Genomic DNA, 19,496 nt, shown 5'->3' with positions numbered 1-19,496 from the left:
TTTTACCCAGCGGATGTCCTTCCAGCTGCAACCCATCACTGAGAAATAATAGTACTACTACAAATGTAAATTTAATTTAAATCATACAATTTAATATTAGTGGACTTTTTTCACAAGACTGTTATGATGCGTTCAATCATAATCTTAAATCCTTGAAAGTTTTTATAATTAGATTTTTTAATGTATGTCATTTATATGCATTTATGAATGTTATATCATCTTTGCGTCAAATTCCAAAAACAAATTACTGCTCATGCGAGTTGTTTCTAATGCATTGTTTATGGGGCTGAGAGTAAAATCTCTCCTCTGGCTGCTGTTATCAGTCTCACACTATTTTTTCCTTTTTCTGAAAGTCTTGATTACACAATCGTGGCCTTTTTTCTTTTATTATTTCAGCAAATAGGATTGCAAAAGAATATTTGTTGTACAGTTCTGTCCTATTCACAGTGCTCTAAGTTTAACTATGACCACTTCTGCTGCTGAGAAACCTGAAAATGTGAAATTGGTCTGTTATATAAATAAAATACAAAAATAATCAATACAATAGAGCTTTATTGATGGATTATCCTATACTACTACTGTCCTTTTTAATAGGCGTCAGCTAATAAAAGGCTACACTGTAAAAAATATCCATAAATTAGCAGGTTTTTTTTCCGTATTTTGTGATTCATGTTTTTATTTTTCCTCATTTATTTATGCTTTTGAATTGCATTATGGGACCTTGATCTTTCTTCCAAACAACTTTTAACCTTGAAAAGTTAAATAACGTGACATTTATTAACATTTTAATAGTTTAAAGTGATACATTGTCTGTGTTGGCATATATTATGCTACAAAAAAGTAAACTGCCAGTAAATTTTCTGCTATTTTACAGATTAATTTCTCTCTATATTATTTCTTATACATTTATATTATTTTAAACTAGTAAAATTTCACTAAAAGTCACTTTTGTTGAACTGTAGAGTTTAATTTTTTAACATCAAAATTCAACAGAGCAGAGATGAAGATGCCATAATACAATTCACACCTGTAAACAAAACCTTTGGCAATCACAAAACAGAAACTGTTAATTAATAGATTTTTCACTGTGTAGCTTTGCCCAATTTTAAGTGTCCATTTTTCCTGGTGTCAAGTAAAGGAGCTTGTTTTCTCTTACTGGAGTACATTTTTATTTCTCTGTTGAATTTTCACTGCAGCTGTTTACAAAAGACTGCATTTTAAATGTTATTTTTCGTTTAGCGCAGATTTATTGCTGGAGCAAAGTGAGGCGAGCGCAAAGATAATTTGACTCCATGCATGAATCTTTTTCTATCACAAATCTAAACTTGCCATGGAGCCGTTTCTCATTTGTTGACACTAAAATGGATTTATGTTGATTTAATCCTAGCTGTTTTACTGCTGTAATGGATGCACCATCCCTTTTTAGAAGGTACCGACTGATTGAGCTCATAAATTGAGGATCTACTTAAATCTCTGAAAGATTTGATTCATATAATTGAGTAGACACACATGCTGTGTTAGTGGTGTTAGTTTCAGAGATATATTTAATCAAATCTATAACTAAAATAATTTTTTTTTAAATTCACTTGAAATACTTAAAAAAAAAACTCAACGGTCAATCAAACAATCAAGTTGAAACACACTTTAAATAAAATAAATGTGTGCAATTAATCAATTACAATTAATATCACAGTAAAATGACTAAAATCTTTTAAGCTAAGTTTATAAAGAACAAATTGAAACTCTTAATATGGGCTAAATTAGTTACTCAATGACAGTATTAAAAAGCCTTGTTTTTTGCCATGTTGCTTTGGTGCTCTGTGTGTTGTTTCTTCTTTTGCATATTGTTATGTGGCTGCTAGGATGTTGTTTTGGTATTCTGAGTGACCGTGTACAATCAATTTAATTTAATTTAATTTAATTTAATTTAATTTAATTTAATTTAATTTAATTTAATTTAATTTAATTTAATTTAATTTAATTTAATTTAATTTAATTTTATTTTATTTTATTTTATTTTGTTTTATTTAAATGTTTAGGTTAACTGTTGGATTTAAAATAAAATAAAATAAAATAAAATAAAATAAAATAAAATAAAATAAAATAAAATAAAATAAAATAAAATAAAATAAAATAAAATAAAATAAAATTCTGCTGTCTTATGACACAGGGAATCTAGATACTTTTCACCTCTAACAGTGATCAGCCTCGTAATGCAATTCAAAGCGGTATAGAGCCACTCGAGTACAAGTTGATTTGTGTGTCGTATGATTTCCCTCAGCCGAGGTGTGCAGCGAGTGACAGGCACTTTGACTGACAGCGCTTTATAAATCCAGGTAATGACTGTGGACTCCTGCTCCGCTTGCCTGTAATGTGACAGCTGAATGAAGGAGACATCGGACTCTGCTGAGCCCGTGTTTCTCTCCGCTGACCTAAACACTTTTCAGCCTTATCCCACTTTGGTCTCCAGCGAGCCTTTACTGAGAAACTGATGCTGCAATCTGGAATTCATATGCAAGCATAAATCTCTATTTTAATTTCACTCCCTCTGTTGAAGTTGCAACCCTATAGCATTTATCTGACGGACATGATGCAGATGTTGAATCAAAATATTAGCCCTCTTGTGAATTTTTTTTCTTTTTTAAATATTTTCTAAATTATGTTCAACAGAGCAAAATAATTTTTTATTTTATATTTTATATAAAATTTTAATATTTTAATATTTTATATAACTTATTTTGTTTTACTTTTGTTGGAATAAAAGCAGTTTTTAATTTTTGATACTATTTTAAGGTCAATATTTTCACCCCCCCTTTAGCAATATTTTTGATTGTCTACAGAACAAACCATCCTTGTATAATGACTTGCCTAATTACCTTAACTTGCCTAATTAACCCAGTTAAACCTTTAAATTGCACTTTAAGCTGAATACTAGTATCCTGAAAAATATCTAGTTAAATATTATGTACTGTCATCATGGCAAAGATAAAAGAAATTAGTCCGAGAAAATTAGAAAAAAAGGTGGAAAAATATACAGGGGGCTAATAATTCATGATAGTGAATATGTGCTCTAATAAAAGATGCAGCCGCAGTTTATTTACAGTGTAGTGGGCGGGGCGCTTCAGATTCTTGAGAGCGTTTGATTGGATGGAACATTTGAAGAGAAGGTGAAGTACAGAGTGATGTCGTCAGAATTGTTGATCTGTATTGGCAGAAGATAAATAAAAGCAATAAATTTCGTTATTTGCCAGTAAATAGCCACGTGAACATTTGAGTTTACTCACTTCATTCGCCCCATAAACGCTGCATCATTTGCGCGTCAAATCCGCTTCATTTGCGTGTCAAATTCACTTCAGAACAGAGGCGGATTCGCGTGATGGGCAGGGCTTCTGTCTGCCCGATGACTCTGGCTTCGTTGCTAAATAGCTAACATGGATTTTATGAACAAAATAACAGTGTTTATGTGCTTTATGACAGATAAAAAACATTGTCGGTTCATTTAGGTCCTCTAGATCCTTTCAGGGGTGCATCCAGCTCTGTGAGCTCATAAACTCCTCCAGAAACTTAACCTGGATGACGGAGACTTTCAGCGACGCTTCTGACTGAGCCGAGCCCAGTTTGATGAACTGTTGTCGGTGTCACCTGATTGGTTAACGCGGCGCGAATGTCCGCAGATTTTTAATAATATGTAAAAATATTTAGAAAACATACTTTAGTCATATTAATAATTAATCATATTGATAATATATATATAACTCGAGCGATTTGCGAGAAACGCGCGTCAAACGCACAAAACACTTAATTTGCGCTGCGTCATTCGCACATATAGCGCCATTTGCGCATTTTGCGTCATTCGCGCCACACCATTCGAACATACAGGAACAGGATGTCTATTTGCACATTTGTGTTGACTTAACATGTAAATCACTCGCGCTTGACGCTCCTTCTGCGTCTGGTGTATTAGGGTGCGTCTCAATCAGTGTTGGGGAAAGTTACTTTTGAAAGTAGTGCATTACAATATTGAGTTACTCCCCAAAAAAGTAACTAGTTGTCTTAATTTGTTACTTTTTATCATATACTAATACGTTATGTTACTTTTGAGCTACTTTTTCATACTTTATCTCTTTCAGAACTTGCAGGGTATTTTTCTTTTTTTTAATAGAGGAACTCTGCATTTAACGACACACTATATATTTTACAGATTAATGAAAGTTAAAAGCAATGTGTTTGCTATATTTGTATTTTGTCTTATTAGTTCAGTAAAATCACTGTCCATTGAGACATTGTGTGTCTAAATTATGAGAATACTTCCATCACAGAAATGTAAGCTTCTGCCATCTAGGTTTTTGTCTGTTCCCATGTGGAGCTTATTCTCTCACTGAGTGTAATTCAACGTGATTACACTTATTTTAATTCAACAAATTTTTTAAAAGCTAATTAATTTATCTAAAAAGTTACTCATTGTACATTTTTTTTAAAAGGCAACTCAAATATAATTAATTATTTTTTTTAAGTAATGCGTTACTTTACTCGTTACTCCCTAGTACCACTCGTTTAAGCACAATGGGAGACAGATCATTTAGCTCTATGGCTCCTCGGCTATGCAACTCGCTTCCCCTAGATCTAAGGAGCAGTGATAGTCTTGACACATTTAAATCTTATCTAAACACCCATCTTTTTAAGCAGGCTTTCCTTTAACAATTTTTTATCATGTTATTTTATATTCGCGATGTGTGTTTATACTTGTTTGGTAATGTTGTACTATTTGTTTTAATTTGTTTTAGCACGGCTGTTGATGCTTGTTGTAAGGCGACCTTGGGTGTCTAGAAAGTTGCCATTTACAAATAAAATCAATTAATAATATTATTAAAAGTAATATTTTTACGTAGCTCGCGTTACTTGTATTGCGTTACCTCCAACATTTTAATTGTATGCAGTGGGCCGCTGTTTTTTTTTTTCCCAGTCCAGTCCTGGTCACAAACAAGAATGTGTATCTGAAATGTACATAAAAAGTAACATGTTAGAGTTGCAAACTTGTAAACAGCGCCCTCTAGTGAATGTGAATCTCAAATGTGCAACAAAATGTATCTGGAGAAATGTATTTTATTTTTCAAAGAAATGTACATATTTCCATTGAGCATGTGCTGCAAATGTTGGTAAAATATGGACAAAACCACCCCTTGGGTTATTTTTTTTATTAAATAAATATACCAAATTTAACCCAACATTTATAATTTGTCAATATTATGCCCAAATTTGGGTTGAATTAGCACAGCATTTTGTATTATGTGGACGTTTAATATGCTCATGGTTCTGAAATGGCCTGTTTTGGCTGCTCAGTATCTGTAAGTCCTTGAAAGGCCGTTTTGTGTCTAAATGGTGTTCTGAGCTGAGTTTTGAAACCGCCTTTTTCAATATTTTCCCCCTTTTAATGCTGGCTTAAACTGCTGGCCCTTGCAGTTTCATTATGATGGGGCATTTATGGGACAAAAGGGACAGTGCAGAATAAATTGGCCTGGGTGTGTGTGTCGTGTTTAAAGCGCCCGCTGTATCCTCAGGTACTCTGACCGAGGAGTCCCCGGGGCCTCATTTGTGCTCAAGTGTGCAGCTGGCATTTCAAACAGTCCTGGTACGCCGTCTTTACATCAGCCTTACACTGAGTGAGAATGACTTTAATTGGCACTCAGCTTCCTTTAATCTTTGAATAACGAAGATGCATTTGAGGCTGGTCACTCAGAAGGTATATCCTCCCTCCAAACGTCCATTAATGAGTAGGAGTTTGTTATGCACACTCTGCCTAGTTAGATGCTCTCTCTCTCTCTTATAAAGTGAATGTGTAGATGGTACTTTGAAGAACTTTTTAGTTTTGGTGCTTTTACTTTCTTCAGACAATGTAAAAATTGTTTTATTGTTCCCTCAAGGTTGGATTGAAAGTTTAAGACTAGGCCTTTTTGGGGTTTATTAAATTACTATCTTTTGCGGTTATTGCACTTTAGATTTAACAATGGCTGCATCAGATCAGAGATGCCCAAACTATTGCCCGCAGGTCACCTTTGATTTGGCCCTCCAACCAGTCAGATGGGGACAAGTGATGGGGAAGGTTGGGGATTCTCTCAAACAGAAATCAAATCCTCATTTCTAATTTAACGTAATGTATTGATTTTTTTAGTTTAATTGCTGAGCTAAAAAAAAGCAAACCTGAAGTTAAATGTTTTAATTAAATGCTGTAAATTCATTAGACTTTTCATTGGGCCATGAAACCTTAATGCCCTATTCACACAGGGCGGCAGCTTCAATGCTTCCAATTCACTTTGAATGGGTGATGTCAGGTGTTGCCGAACAGCATTCGGTGCCACTTCAGAGGTGTTGCTCACTGCAAAAGTTGGGACTTGCTCAACTTTTCAAGTGCCGACGGAAGCGTCAGCCAATCAGATCCCTGTATGCAAATACACCAGCTCAGACAGTAGCCTATTGCTGACTAATTTCATTGGCTGACGCTGCTATGACGATCGCGTCAGCCCCAACTTCAGACACGCCCTCTGCCAAGCATTGACGCTGAAGCCCCGTGTGAATGGGGCGTAAAACACATTTTTTTTAGATGTTTACAGATAGATTTGTGTGGCATGTTGCTAATTAAACTATTAGGACACATATTTTAATATTGAGTACAAATTGATTTTTTTTTTTAAATAAAAACTCTGTTGGGGCTGTACGGTGGCACAGTGGGTAGCAAGAAAGTTGCTGGTTTGAGCCTCGACTGGGTCAGTTAGCTTTTCTGTGTGGAGTTTGCATGTTCTCCCCATGTTGGCTTGGGTTTCCTAATAATAATAAATAATTATAATAAAGGGATCAAGCCGAAAAGAAAATGAATGAATGAATGAATGAATGAAAAAAACTGTGTTATAAAGTAGATTTTATTGTAAAAAGTAAATATTTTTACATATTATGAAATTAAAAACTTACCATGGTAACTTTAATATAATACAGTTTGTTATATTTAGCTTCGGCCCACCCCCTCAATTTTGGTTTTTGGTCCTTCATAAGAAAAGGTTTGGGCAGCCCTGCTTTAGATGACCATGACTATTGCAATACCTTTAGATGGTACAAGGAGTCATAGTCAAATACATTCCATCGTTAATACTTAAATGAACTATGTCAATGTTAGAGATGTAATACACTTGATAAAAGAACTGTAAATGAAATTCATGTAGATTTAAACTTACGTAAAACTTTTAAAATATTAGTGCACTTATTGCAACCCAGGCTGATTGGAAATATGTGCCCAAGACTACATTTCTGAGAACCAACAAATATGTACCCTGGACTACATCATCTTGCAGTTTTTGTTTTATTTAATGTAGATTTTTTTTTTTTATTTTGTACAAAAGATTTTAATTTAGTAAAAAAATAAGACTTAAATTGTACATGTATTTAAGTATATTTTAGTGCACTTAAGTATACATATTCCACCTGCTCGACTGGAATATCATATAAATTATCTGTTAAAATATATATTTTTTTAATTAATGCTGGAATTTATTCAGTAAATGTGGTTCCATCATACTTCATGGACATTTTTCTTATTGGATAAAAAGTTTATCCTTGTCATTTTTGTGCATACATTTTTTTAGTGCACATTTTCAAAATTGATGTGCATCTCCCCATCTCTTAATATGTTTAATATGTTGTTTAATATTTCAAAATGTGCATAAAAATATAATATGTGGATTAAAACATTATTACAAACACTTTTACTATACTTTAACTTTCAAATTCTGGAGACCCTAGTTGGATACCCTTGAAATTAATTTTTTAAAGCATAACAAAATCCAGTCTGGCTTTAGAAAATTAATCATCAGCCAAATTTCATAAATTTGACAGCCCTATTCAGGATGATTTAGGATGCTCCGACTCTCCTCTTAAATATACAGTTTCTAACCTACTTTTCAAAGTGAGGCTGATTAGTTTGTCTGGGGTGCAGTGAAACGAAACTCAACAGCAAGCTTGTGCCAAAGTGGACATCATCCATTCTCACCCTTCGCCCCGTCTGTGAGGGCATCTGCTCGTGGGCATCAGTCAGGAGCCGTTTCCGACACTGGTGGGAACCTGCGGCTAAATATAACTTGTCATGGCCCAAGGTGCCAAGATAATAAGAGGCTCAGAGCAGTGATTTGTTGTCCTGAGCAGATGCTGGACTGATTTACTGTCAGCTGCACTTTAGGCCAGTGTTTGTGGGTGGTTCGGGCAGCTGTAAATCCAGGTTTCTGCAAACACTGCTGTAAGATTGTTATTTTATTTTCGGCAAGGATGCTGGAGGATGATTTATCAAAACTGGCAGTAGTCATAAAATATGTACAACAGTGTGAAAGTTTGTGCTCTATTTTAAACTTTGTTTCACAGTAAGCAGCACAACTGTTTTCAAGCTTGATGATACTTATAAGAAATATTCATATCAATAGGTTTGACTGATTTCCAGAGAATCATACGAGTAACAGTGTTGAAAATCCTCCTCTGTCAACTGTATTTTTAAATATATTAAACTAAAATATTTTCTATTGTTTACTATTTGACATGTTTAAATCGTGTTAGTTTTATTTATTTTTATTCTTACATAATTGTTATACATATATACTAATAACTGTTATAGATGGATGGAAAATGGATAGATAGATGAAAAATTGATTGATGGATGGATGGAAAATGGATGAATGGATGGATGGATGGATGGATGGATGGATGGATGGATGAATGGATGGAAAATGGTTGGATGGATGAATGGATGGATGGAAAATGGATAGATGGCTGGATGTTTGGGTGAAAAATGGTTGGATGGATGGATGAATGGATGGATGAAAAATGGATAGATGGATGGTTGGGTGGAAAATGGTTAGATGGATGGATGAATGGATGGATGAAAAATGGATAGATGGATGGATGAATGGATGGATGGATGGAAAATGGATGGATGGATTAATGGAAAATAGATGGATGGACAGTAAATGGATAGAAGGATATATGGAAAATTGATAGATGGATGTGAAATAGATGAATGGATGACAGATGGATAGATGGACAATGCATAAATGGAAAATGGATAGATGGATGGAAAGTAGATAGATGGGTGGATTATGGATGGATGGATGGATGGATAGATGAAAATGGATACATGGATGGATGAATGGATGGAAAATGGTTGGATGGATGAATGGATGGATGGAAAATGGATAGATGGCTGGATGTTTGGGTGGAAAATAGTTGGATGGATGGATGGATGAATGGATGGATCTAAAATGAAAATTGATTAATGGAAAATTAATTAAATGAAATGATTGATTAATGGAAAATAGATGGATGGATGATGGATGGACAATAAATGGATAGATGGATGTAAAATAGATGAATGGATGACAGATGGATGGATGGATGGATGGATGGATGGGCATTGGATAGATGGAAAATGGATAGATGGATGGAAAGTAGATAGATGGGTGGATTATGGATGGATGGATGGAAAATGGATACATGGATGGACAATGGATGGATGGATAGATGGATGGATGGATGGATGGATGGATGGATGGGTGAAATATCGATAGATAGGTGGGAGGATAGATGGAAAATAAAAGGATGGATGGGTGGATGGAAAATGGATGGATGGATGGATGGATGGATATATGGATGGAAAGTGGATAGATGGATGGAATATGGATTGAAAAATGATGGATCGATGGATGGATAGAAAATGGATTGATGGATGGACGGAAAATAGATAAATGGATGAATGGAAAACAGAGAGATGGATGGATAATAGATGGATGGAAAATGCATAGATGGATGAAAAATGTATGGATAGATGCATGGTTGGATGGATGGATGAATGACTGTATAGAAATGGGGGAATGGAAAATGGATGGATTAAGAATGGATATATGGATGGAAAAAGAATGGATGGATGGATGGATGGATGAAATATGCATAGATAGGTGGATGGATGGAAAATGGATGTATGAATGGATGGATAGGTGGATGGAAATGGATAGATGGATAGAATATTGATATATGAATTGGATTGCTGGGTAGATGGAAAATGGATGGAAGGATGGATGGATGGATGGAAAAAGGATAAATGGATGAATGCAAAACATAGATGGATGGAAAATAGATAGATGGATGAAAATTGTACGGATAGATGCATGGTTGGATGGATGGATGAATGACTGGATAGAAATATGGGAATGGAAAATGGATGGATAGAAAATGGATAGATGGGTGGAAAATGCATGCAGGGATGAATGGATGAAAAATGGACAGACACACAGACAGACAGACAGACAGATGTCTGCTAATGTGGCAATAAATAGTCAAACTCTTGCTCAGATATATTTTCATGGCATTGTACATTTTGTTTTAATATACATTATTTGATAAACAAATTAACATCAAAAACAATTTGCCAGGTAAAACGTCAGTAAAGGCATTAATCATCCAACCCTAAATCATCAATATGGAGGTTTAGTTTGTTTATTTGTCAGGTTGAAATATCTGAATCAGCAGGTGCTGTAAACTCACAGATGTTGTGTCAAGCAGCACAGTGCAGATCTCCTCATAACCCTGCTCATAAAAATGACAGTTATATCACGTTCAGCAAACATCTCTACCATTTAATGGCTCTTTCTGGTGGCCATTACACTGAGAGCCACAGGCAGAGACTGATGGTCCAGTAGACTCGTCCGGACAGGTGTATTTAACACTCCAAAGGGGGAAAAAGCTGTCTTTACTTATAAAAGGTTCAAAAGCTAAAATACACTGCAAGAAAATGCATACAAATGGAAAAAGACACATTTCCATTATGTTCTGTGCCATTTGCAACATATTTCTTGCATGCTTGTGTGTTAAATGGAGGTTTTCTTTGTTTGTGTTTTTCTATTTGTTTGTGTTTTCTTAATTTGCTGTGTATTTGAGCTCTCTTGACCATTGTATTTTTCTCTCACTTGCGATTGCCATAAATGTGAAAGTTTACATTGAAACAGCTACAAATTCCAAACTTTTTTTCCCTCAGAATTGTAGTTATTTCACATTACATGTTCTTAATAACTTCAAAACGTAGAAACAATTTATGGCTACGTTATAAGCTTAAGTTTTAAACAGTTGTCAGTCAACTTAATCCACTTGATATTCACGTATTTGTGACGCTTCTTATTTAGTTTTTCCTCAGAATTGAAATTATTTTGCAATTACAAATAATAAACTCGAGTTATGCACACGTTATTTAGCATTTTCACAATTATTTTTCTACATTTTAAAATATTAGTAAGTCATAGCAAGGTGTTTTATGTTAATTTAACATATTTAAATGTTGTCATGTTTCAACATAACTGTTTAAAGATCTTGTGAACCAAGTTCTTGAGACTTTTATTTCAGTATGTTGCATGTACTGTCACAGAATATTGAGTAGGGGCGGGGTTTTCTTTTTATGCATCATTCCCTTGTAGCAAACTAACATCTGGTGTGAACACAGCATAAGAAGGTGTCTGGTGCATATGGAGAGGAAAAGAGTGCACAGCCTTCATAGAAAACCAAACAGTATACACATGATCACAAAATCATATCTGGTCCTACTTTATATTAAGCGGCCTTAACAAATATGCACCAAAATGAATAATTCATTACAATGTACCTATTGTGTAAATACATGTTTTTTAAAGGGCCATGAAACCCCTTCGTTTCAGCAGGGTGTTTTCACACCTCTACTTTGGAAAAAGTCAGAAAAGTGGGCGTGTCCAGCTCTGTTTAGGGGGGAGTGTCGGAGGAACTAAAGTGGGATGGTGTGGGAGTGTCTATTTGTGCACGCGCGAGTTTCAGAGTCAAAATACACACCCACACACACAGGAGAAAGTGATGGTGTTTAACCTACATGGACATCTGTAGTCGAATTATTTGCCAAATTATTAAATGTTGGACTTTAACTGCAGTTTGGCTCTTTCATTCAGGGAATTCATTCATGCCTCTCGCGACAAACGAGATATTTGATTCGAGGAACTGCTCTAAGCGTGTATTTTTCATGCAATGTTTGATACCGCACGGCGAATGAGAGAAAAAAAAAAACTCTGCATTTCCCAGAAACTTAGATGCACACGGCAGGTAGTGTCAGAAAGCCGCGTGTGTTATTCCGGTCACAAAATGCGGTGCTAACATTTCTGCACTCAGTGCAATAGTTAACTTAATTCGATACGAACAAACTGAATAAACGAAGAGCACTGGTCGCTCACTTACCAAATCTGTAGAGACAGGACAATCACCAGCAACTAGAGCCGCGTCTATATGGAGAGAATACTACAAGCGAATCCAGATTTCAGCGTTTACAGATGAGAACAGCTCTCAGGTAAACAATGTTCCCCCTTAGACACGTAAGTTATTGTTGTCGAGCGTCGCGTACACTGTAATCCACACGTGATCCAGATGAGCTCTCACAGAGAGAAAATGAAAACGAAACTTAATGGCAGCAAACTATAAAAGCAACACGTCACGCTTGTTTTGCCAACACAACATGGCGTCTTTGTGGTGTAAGCACGGTGACACAAATGAATATTAATGAAGTTGCACAGTAGAGCGCGCTGATTGGTTTGAACCAAGCCTTACTCATGCATTAATGCATCACACTGTAAGACGTAATAAGACTCACTCTGGCACAGACGCCCAGTCTGCACGCTGGAATACAACACTATTATGTCATGGCCGTGACGCAGCTTCAAAAATTTGTTTCAAACAGGAAGTACGAATTTGCTTGAAATAACGCAAAAACAACCAATTTACACTTTTTAGTGAAATATAGGTGTCCTAATAGTGTTTTTAGCAGTGTGGGACACATATACGACTGTCAACAGCTCAAAAAATGTGTTTTGGTGTTTCGTGACCCTTTAAATGTACTTATGATTAATAACTACACTGTTGACCATCCCTCACACCTCAACCCTCCTTTAAACCTACCCATACCACCAAACCTGTCCTTAATGCTACCCGTATCCCACCTCAAGAGTACCGAAAGGGGTTCTGCAATACAATATGAACACATTGCATTCATTTTTTGATGCAAGTACATAGTAGCCAATGCCAATTAATATAAAGTGGGACTTAATCTCTATTTGCAGTGCCAGCTGATTTTATCATCCAAATGCAATCGTGTTATTTTATTACCCTAATTTCTGAATCTATAAACTCACAGACGCTCAAAACATATGGCATCAACCAATACAGATCCCCACATAACTGTAACTGCATTCATTAAAATGACATTCAGGAGGTCTGGAGAGGAGCATCTAAACACACATAGAAACCCAGAGCCACTCCCCTATGTGCGGCCGGCAGGATAACAAACCGACCGGTCTCTCTCTCTCTCTCTCTCTCTCTCTCTATCACTCTATCACTGCTGCTGCTGCTAACGGATGAGCGAACGCGAGGGGTGGGGGGGAACAGACCGCGCGGCTCTTTAGAAGAGATGAGAAGAGAGAGGAGGACCATGACTAGCGTAACCCGCGCTGTCCCTCGTTTACTTTCAGACACCGGGCAGAAAAAGAGTGCGCTGGAGAGGAAAGATGTGCGCAGGATTTCCTTCCAGAGGCCCAAAGGCACCATGGAGTACGTGGTGAGTAGTAGGTGTTTACTGTCTCGTCCAGGTGGCTCTGTTTACATAATATGTGTGTGCGCGTGTGTGTGTACATACAGCCGCATGCTTGTAATTATGGAAATATGTCTGATTCATTCACGCTGCATTGCTGTTATTACTGTATGACTTTAATTGCTGTTGTTCGTGGTAGTTTTACCTGCTGTTGTGTGTTGTAGCAGTGATCATGATAATGGATTTGTTTTTGGATGTTGTGGCAACTGGGTTTGTTTTTAATGAATTTGAGATGGAGAATTAGAGATGCTTTATCATATGCTCTTGAGATGACCTCAAATCAGGTGGTGACTTTCTCCATGGTAACAGTGGCAGTGCCGGTGGATGCTGGGAGAGGGAGAAGGGGCAGATCACTGGGGAGGCTGTCAGCCCGCAGCCTTTTAGAGAAAGCTTGAGGAGGTTTGTTTAGGAAATCTGGGGACATGCGTAAAGCGTGTCAGGTATTTTTTATTTTATTTTATTTTATTTTATTTTATTTTATTTTATTTTATTTTATTTTATTTTATTTTATTTTATTTTATTTTATTTTATTTTATTTTATTTTATTTTATTTATTTTATTTTATTTTATTTTATTAGATTTTACTGGTTAATTATATTTTATCATCATCATTTCATTATTTTGATTAAAAAATAAAAGTATTTATAAAATCTGTTCAAAATAAAAAAAATTTATAAACATATTAATAAACATCTGTGTAAAATGCAAAGCATGTCAGGTTATTTAATTTAATTTAATTTTATTTTTACCTTTATTTTAGTGGTTAAATTTATTAATTATTTTATTTAAAAAATAATGTAAGCATTTCAGGTTTATTTTCTTTTCTTGTATTTTATTTTCATTTCATTTGTATTTTACTGGTTAATTATATTTATTATTTTGCAATACATTAGAAATTAACATACATTAAATTTTTTTTTATTAAAATCTGCGTACAAATGCACAACCTGTCAGGTTATTTTATTTTATTTTATTTTATTTTATTGTATTTTATTTTTATTTTACTGATTAATTATATTCATTGTTTTGTCATATTTTAGATTATTTTTTTTCTTATTTAGTTTTTTAGTTTGTATTTTATCTAAAACAAAATAATATATTTATAAAATACATTAAAAATAAAAATACATTAAATACAATAAATACATTAAAATACATAAACAATTAAAATAAAATAATGTATTTATAAAATACATTTAAAAAAATCTGTGGATTCATAAAGTATGCCAGGTTATTTTATTTTATTTTTACTTTTATTGTTTTTTTTATTAAATTTTTACTTTTACTTTTATCTTACTAGTTAATTTCATTCGTTATTTTGTTATATTTTAGATTATTTTATTTCTTTCTTACGTTCTTTTTTATTTTAATAAAAATTAAATAATTTATTTATACATTCATTTAATTAAATCATGGTTCTAATTTAAATTAGATTACTAATTATTAAATTATTCAATTAAATTATTATTACTCAAAAAATTAGAGTAATACTTTTGCAGTTACTTTGTTAATCTGGATGATTATTTACAGGTCAAAAGAGCACACCAAATTGTCTGAATTGCTCCAAGTTTTAAGTCTGATCACTCAAATAATAGCACACCGCTCCTCCAACATATTCTCATACTCGGGTTTAATGATTTCTTCTTTTTTGCCAGTGAAGTTTAATGGATTATTTAAACTTCAACAACAGCATTAAAAGAGTTTCAATAAGCTTTTTTTTTTTTTTTTAAATTCTCAGTTACCTTTACTGTTTTGTAACCCAGCCCCCACCTTTCTCTTTCTTATTGTCAGTGTTGTGAAACCGTACACTTTCCCTCTGTAATTGCACACCTTAATGTCCACACTTACCAATCATAGTGATTTGTGGCCCTCTGACCAAAGATTGATGGCTTTAATCAATCAATGCTTTCAGAGCTGCACGACCACTGGACTACTTTCCTAACGTTGACATCCAGCAGCCTCATACGAGTTTTTATTCTATAGTGTGTTCATGAGTAGATGTGATTGAAAAACTTTCAGATATTTTTTGAGTTGGACAGTTCATTATGTCCAACCTGGAAGTTCTAAGAGAAATAAAATACGTGCTTCAGCCTACATTTCTGTGAAAGCTATAAAAATGTACTTAAACATATGTTACTCTGCAGTTAAAAAATATGGGGCCAACAACAAGTTTTGTTTCTTTTCATGCTAATAGTAATGTGAAGTGACGCTGACTACAGGGGGTGAAAATCCAAATGCAGGGTTTAATTTACAGAGATGGTCAGGCAAGCAACGGTCACAATGTACGTGGCTAATCCATAGTCGTAGTCGAATACACAGGCAAATGGTCAAAAGGCAGGCAGCAGGCAGAAATAAACAAACAAAACAAAGCGAGGGTAAAAAAACAACATCAGGTAAGACAAGGAAAACGCGACGTAATGTTCACAAACAGTCTAACAAGACTCAGCAATGATGTATGTATGCGTGCGGTTTAAATAGTCCTGTAATCAGTCCATAAGCAGCTTCAGCTGTAAGTGTTTGCAATCAGACAGTATTAGGAACCGGTGTGTGTGTGCAGTGCATGACTGGATCTTGTAGTTCTTTTGCTGGCAAATTTGTACCTAACTGTGTTTACCAGCGATCTGCACAGGCTGGATTGCAGGTCATCTTGACACTAATGATATTTAGAGAGACATTTTATCAACGAATAAAGATCATTTTCATGCAGATTTAAATTGTGCAACATCAAATAAATTCAGCCTACATCTTAGAGAAATCACAAAAACATTTGCTTATGTTTGACTGCAGTTAAATGAACGTTATGGGGCCAACCTCAAGTTTTATTCCTTTTCACACTGATGATATTTACAGAGACATTTTATCAATTATTAAGGTCATTTTTGTGCAGTTTTTAAATTGTGCAACAGCAAGTAAATGCCATAAAACAACTTACCAGAGTCTATGATTTGAATTGGACCTCAAAGATTTCACAAAAAAAATAAAAGCAATGTAAAATCAAGGTAAAACTATATGGTCGCGGTGCACGTTTCTCTTAAATTTGGTTTTGAAACGCTATTGGTTGGGTTTAGGTCAGTGGTTCACTTGGTGATTGGTACATTAAGCCTTATAAATAACAAACTTATCGTTAATAATGTGTTTCAGATTTGCAAAAATATAGACAGCGCCCTCTAGTGGATTTGTCATCTAAAATGTGCATCGAATCATATCCGGAACAATGTATATTACGGTTTGTCAAGTAATGTAGGCTGAGACACATTTTTAAAATACGTATGTGTTCAGATACACTACATACAGGTTTGAAAGAGTTTATATTTTATTATATTTTATGATATAAATTTTTATATGTTTCAAAAAGTGTTTTATGCTCATTATGGCTCCATTTTTCTAACAATTCAATGAAAAACTACAACTAAAACAGGAATGTTGTGAAATATTAATATTGGCTTGTCATGGTTATACTTGTTTACATGCATGTGTGTGTATTCAAGTACACTACATTTTAAACATTTGATATAGTCAAGATTCTTTTAGGTTTTAGGCTCATTAAGAAGCCATTTATTTAATGATTTAATGAAAAATACTAATGTTGTGACATATTAAAGGGTGTGGTTTATGTTTCAATATTTAAAAATGAGCTGATGTTCAGTTTGCTTCAGTGTCGCATTTAGGAATCATTCCAATTTGCTGGTTTGATGATCAAGAAACATTTCTTATTATTATCAGTGGGTAAAAACATTTTTTGTTAATATAACATATATTATTTTGTGAAAATCATGATAGCTTATTTTATTTTAGTTTTAAACTTTACATTCATAAAATATTCTTGTAAAAATCTGTCACCGTTTCTACAGAAATATTAAGCAGCAAAAACAGTTTTGAGTTTTAATGATAATAATAAGATTAAATTAATAAGACATTTTCGTCATTGATTTAGAGCAACAAATCATCATATTATAATAATTTGTGAAGGATCATGTGACCCCGAACAGTAATGACGCTGAAAATTCACCCGGAAAAAAAAACATGTACATTCAATTTGAATCCAGTTTTAATTATTGTGTTTTATTTCATTTTTATAGTATTTGTTTTTCATTTTCCAGTATTAATTTTACACTGTTTTTCATTCAATAAAATTAGCCTTGTTGAGCATAAACTCTAAAAAAATGAGTTGTTTAAATCCAACGTTGGGTCAAAACTAAACAAAGCAAACATGGGTTTAATCTTTTTTTTAATTAAACGTAAATTAACCTTTTTTTTTAAACCCAGCTGTTGGATTTGTCCATATTTGACCCAACACTGAGCTAATTCAACTCAATTTAGCATGAATCAAAATTCAGAAACATTAAATGTAATGTAAATAATATGTGATCTGTTAACTGAAGGGTCTCTCTGAAGGATAAGCTGAATGCAGACGCTGAGATGGCCCTCAATTATTTATGTCCGGCTGTTGGACTGTAAGCGATACCCAATGGGAATCAATGATTTGGATCAGGTGACAGAGTGATCGGGTGATCTGAGATCCTGCCACCCGGGGATTTATCAAAACGTACGGCAACAAGCCACCAGAAGACCAGTTCCTCACTGTCGCCATTACAGTAAACACACTTATGCGTCAACATGCTGAATGTACTTGATTATAATTTGTCCTATAGATGTTCTGTCTCATCCAATCATGTCTTTTGTGGCTTAAAGAGGCTTGTGTTTTCATTGGGCGAGGTAATCTTTTTAGGTTTTTCCGACGGAATGGTCATCTTGGTTCAATATGGTTCAATACATCCCTCTTTGGGATCTTTTGTGTGTTTAAGCTGACATTTAGACTTGAATGCGCTTTGAAAAGCAGACAATCATCTCCCTGTGGCACTCAAGGACGGCGCTTTGGTTTTTATTCAAAAACAAACCATGTGTGTAATCAGTGTATAAATTCTTTTGAAAGCTATTGAGGACTTGAGTCGTGGCTCATTTGAAAGTGTTCAGTTATTGGTAGTATAAAGACAAAGTCAAGTCATGATTTGATACGTATCTGTCACGTTCGTGGTGGGGAAAAGGAGCGAGGACTCAAATGCAAAGAAATAATGGGTATTTATTAATAATAAAAAATAAAAGGCAAAACAAAACTACCCCGAGGGGGAAAACATTAACAAAACACACAAACTTGGCTGGGCTGACAAGACAAGGCAAGACTGGAGCAAGAACACAGGGGAGTGTAGACAACGAACTGGCACAGGACTGAAAACATGAGGGGATTATAAAGCAAAAGGTAAATTGGCACACAGGTGAACATGACTAAATAATAATGAGTTAACAAGGAGGGTGGGACTAGACAATAGACGGGAGAGCGCATGACACAGAGAGACAACACAAGCCATGCGCTCACATAAAACAGGGCAAGAACATGCAGCCAATGAGAGAACTCATTAACCGCATGTTCATGACAAGACAAGCACAACACTAAAGCACACGACAAAAGCACGTGACCACAATGTAAACACCGAGCCACGTGCTTTGACAAGAGACGCAAGACACGAGCACACGATAGATAAACACTTTACCGTGCGCTCACACATAAGCAACGCGCATGCTTCATCTCAGCGCCAACCAAAACTGAAACCAACTAGACGGAGGCGCCGAGAATAAAGCAGCGCGATGCTGACAGAACAAACACAAACACTAGTACAAGAGCGCACGCGTCTGAGGGACGCAGAGCGCAGCGGCCACATCAAGCGGCAGCGCGCACACTCTGCGTACACCCACGACGGCGCGCGCGCACACACAGAGACAGAAACAGGACCGGACATGGGTAGTGTCAGAGCTCTGCCACCAA

At 35.0% G+C, this 19,496-nt stretch overlaps 1 protein-coding gene across 5 annotated transcripts in view; it reads left to right on the top strand.

Moving 5' to 3' along the window:
• Positions 1-19,496, top strand: part of oxr1b (oxidation resistance 1b) — a 97,897-nt gene that overhangs the window by 35,226 nt on the left and 43,175 nt on the right. For 4 of the 5 annotated variants that reach the window (XR_015516126.1, XM_087294868.1, XM_087294867.1 and 1 more), the window contains exon 4: positions 13,557-13,642. Coding sequence is in view for 4 of the 5 variants with exons in the window: in XM_087294868.1 (XP_087150994.1) it covers positions 13,557-13,642 (86 nt within the window). In the remaining variant the exon portion in view is untranslated. Of the gene's footprint in view, positions 1-13,552; positions 13,643-19,496 lie in introns of those variants that run through there. The other variant, NM_001045203.1, reaches the window with a different exon arrangement.

This window comes from Danio rerio, chromosome 19 (assembly GCF_052040795.2).
Source record: "Danio rerio strain M-AB ecotype USA chromosome 19, GRCz13ab, whole genome shotgun sequence".
NCBI lineage: Eukaryota > Metazoa > Chordata > Actinopteri > Cypriniformes > Danionidae > Danio > Danio rerio.
The sequence above is the reverse complement of the archived record's forward strand: the minus strand, read 5'-3'. Positions and strand labels throughout refer to the sequence as shown.